At 36.8% G+C, this 3560-nt stretch overlaps 1 protein-coding gene across 20 annotated transcripts in view; it reads left to right on the forward strand.

Moving 5' to 3' along the window:
- ST7L (suppression of tumorigenicity 7 like) overlaps positions 1-3560 on the forward strand; it is a 141262-nt gene that overhangs the window by 43231 nt on the left and 94471 nt on the right. For all 20 annotated transcript variants that reach the window (XR_001823775.2, XR_001823773.2, XR_005199390.1 and 17 more), the window contains 2 exons: positions 17-89; positions 1044-1146. Coding sequence is in view for 17 of the 20 variants with exons in the window: in XM_037737031.1 (XP_037592959.1) it covers positions 17-89; positions 1044-1146 (176 nt within the window). In the remaining 3 variants the exon portion in view is untranslated. The remainder of the gene's footprint in view (positions 1-16; positions 90-1043; positions 1147-3560) is intronic.

The following is a 3560-nucleotide window of genomic DNA, read 5'->3' on the forward strand; positions in this document are numbered from 1 at the left end:
AAAATTATCATTACAGATATAAGCCTTCTAAAGTCAGCAGCAATCTGTTACACAGCAGCACTGTTGAAGACAAGGACAGTTTCAGATAAGTAAGTGCTATAAAAACTGCAATAATTTGGAAAGACTGCTACTCAATATTATGTTTGTCCTCTACTGACTTTAAACAATGCTGTTTTCCACTCTACTTCCTTCTGAATAGCCCTGGATCTTTTAAGGCTTATAGACTTCTTGCTGTGTGTAGTGGAAAGAGCAAAGTTTTTAGAGCTAACCTGAGCTCAAATTCAAACTCTACCACGTTCTAGCTATAGAACTGTAGGCAGGTTGATCATTTTGAGTTTCTCCTTTATCTGTAAAATGAGAATAATACCACAGGAGGGTTGAGGAGGATTATGTGTGGTAAGTGCCAAAAGCAATATCTAGAAAGCAAGCACACACAATAAATAGTAACTATGATGATGATGATGATGAAGTGTGTAGTAGGGAAATAGGCATATGTTATTTCTTCTTAGAGAATAATTCTGAGTTCTTCTGCTTTTCTTGTATTTTTGGCTACTTTTAATGAATTCTCTTTATTGTGCAGATAAGATACTCAGAAATCAACCAAATGGTGACTATTTTCTTTCACCTTAGATTTTTATGCTTTGAAATGAATTAGAATGGAATTTTCAGTTTGTTTCCTCTCAGATAAGAATTTGATAAGAATGTACTGCTATTTCATGAGATTATTTGGATATCACTGTGTAGCATTTATTACTTGGTTACCTTTTCTAAAGTGTACCTTCAATGGACTTCTCCTGAAGGCCTTCTTTACCTAAGTTTGAAGATTTTCATTACTTATGCTGCTTTGTTTTTTATATGTTGAACCACAAGGCTTTATTTATTTATTTTGGTAGTCCTCTGGCTTTGTTTTTGGCCATCTCCAGAAACTCCTTTGATTCAATGGGCTATTTCAATTCAAGGGATTATTATGTAAATCCATACTTTCTTTTCTTTTTTATTTTTTGTTAGCATATTTATTTTTTCATTTTGTGCTTTTCTTGTAGATTCTCTCCAGAAACAGCCTCCAAAAGAGGGTTAAGCACAGCAGAAATTAATGCCGTGGAAGCAATTCATAGAGCTGTGGAATTTAATCCTCATGTTCCAAAAGTGAGAAATTTTATTATGAAAATACTACCTTTATTTAAGTTTATCAAATTGATGACCATGTAGACCAAAGTCTGGGTCACCATTATTTGGTGTGGAATTGTTTTCTTCTGCTGTATTTTGATGCTTATTATTGATCTTAAAGGGGATGTTGAAACATTTAGGCATTTAGAAAGGTGGAAAGAAGTAATAGTTAGCTATATGCTTTGTAATTACTGTCAAAATATAATTTGAACTGTGTTGCTTAGCTGTTCTTTTAGTATAGTTACAGAGAAGAAATAACGGCTTGGTCTTAAAAGATTATTCATATTTCATATCACTAAATTAAATTTCCTGTTACTGTGAAAGCTTTTTCTACACAGATTCCTAGCTTTTGAACTAGAGTTGGGTAGACAAAAACTAAAGACAAACAAATTAAAATAATCAATGATAGGAAGCAGATGTGGAAATTCCCAGACAAACTGGCTGATGCTTATTTAGTCCCAGATGAATCTATATACTTGCTTTGTCTTTATATTGTATACCTTGCAGTCATACAAATTATTGCTTAATCTTTGTGTGTTATAACACAAAGTAAAATTTAGGATTTTGGGTGGACACAGTAGTTCATGCCTATAACCCCAAGACTTTGGAAGGCTGAGGTGGGAGGATTACTTGAGCCCAGGAGTTTGGGATTAGCCTGGGCAATGTGGTGAGACCTCATTTCTGCAAAAAATACAAAAAATAATCTGGGCGTGGTGATGCATCCTGTTGTCTCAGCTACTTGGGAAGCCAAGCAGGGAAGATCGCTTGAGTTCAGGAGGTCAAGACTGCAGTGAGCTGCAATCATGCCACTGTACTGAAGCCTAGATGACAGAGTCAAACCCCATCTCAAGTATAAAAAAAGAGGGGGATTTTACAGTGCCCCATGTTAGGAAGTATAGACTATTCAAGAATAGATGCCCTTACTACGAAATGTAATTATAGCTAAAGAGTGTTAATAGAGCTTGGAAACTAGAACGAAGAGCTATAGTAAAGAGATTAATTGCTAAAAGATAATTTCCAAGAAAAGGATGTTGTAAGCCTGTTAGAGATATGGTTAAGAAAAGTACCTAAGTCCAAGAAAGAGAATGGTACAAATATTTATACCATTCTCTCATTAAGTGACACTGGTTCCATACATTTAAAGACAGAAGTTCACCCATATCCACGGTTTCACATTCCATCGTTTCAGTTATCTATAATCAGCCTCTGTCTGAAGATATTAAATGGAATATTCCAGAAATAATTCATAAGTTTTAAGTTGCATGTTGTTCTGAGTAGCTTGATGAAATCTTACACCATCCCCCTCCATCCAACCTAGTACATGACTCATCCCCTTGTCCAGCATATCCACAGTGTCTATGCTACCCACCTGTTAGTCACTCTGAGTAGCCAACTCAGTTGTCAGATTGACTGTCATGGTATCATAGTTCTTGTGTTCAAGTAACCTTTATTTTACTTAATAGTGACCCCAAATGCAAGATTGGCATATTATTATAACTGTTGTATTTTATTATTGGTTGTTGGTTATTAGTCTCTTACTGTGCCTAAATTATAAATTCTATCATGGATATATATTTGGAGGAAAAATCATGGTGTATGTAGGGTTTCGTCCTATTTGTGGTTTCAGATATCCACTGGGAGTCTTTTTTTTTTTTTTGAGACGGAGTCTCACTATCACCCAGGCTGGAGTGCAATGGCACAGTCTTGGCGTACTGCAACCTCCGCCTCCCGAGTTCAAGCCATTCTCCTGCCTGCCTCCTGAGTAGCTGGGATTACAGGTGCAAGTCACCACGCCCGGCTAATTTTTGTATTTTTAGTAGAGATGGGGTTTCACCATGTTGATCAGACTGGTCTCAAACTCCTGACATTGTGATCAGCCCGCCTCGGCCTCCCAAAATGCTGGGATTACAGGTGTGAGCCACTGCACCCAGTCCCACTGGGAGTCTTAAAACATATGTCCTAAGGATATGGGGTGAGTACTGTAAACTTTTTATTATGAATTCTTCTACACATGCAAGAAGGTGTATAAAACAAAAATGTGCATCTTAATGATTTGTTACCAAGTAAATGCTTGAAAACTGCTGAGGTCAAGAAACAGAACATTGTCAACTCATAGACTCCTACCTGACTGCCCTTTCCCATTACGACCTCTTCCTTCTTATCTAAAGGTAACCACTGTTCTTATTTATTATGTTCATTTCTTCTCTTTCCTTTTGTTTTTGATCTGTACCTTTCCTTTATTTCTGGATTTTTTTTCTTTTTAAGACAGAGTCTTCTGCTTTTCAGGAGACTGAGGCAGGAGAATTGCTTGAACCCAGGAGGCAGAGGTTTCAGTGAGCTGAGATCGAGCTATTACACTTCAGTCTGGGCCACAGAGTGAGACTCTGTCTCAT

The sequence above is a fragment of the Cebus imitator genome, unplaced genomic scaffold (genome assembly GCF_001604975.1).
Source record: "Cebus imitator isolate Cc_AM_T3 unplaced genomic scaffold, Cebus_imitator-1.0 Scaffold32, whole genome shotgun sequence".
In the NCBI taxonomy this organism is placed as follows: domain Eukaryota; kingdom Metazoa; phylum Chordata; class Mammalia; order Primates; family Cebidae; genus Cebus; species Cebus imitator.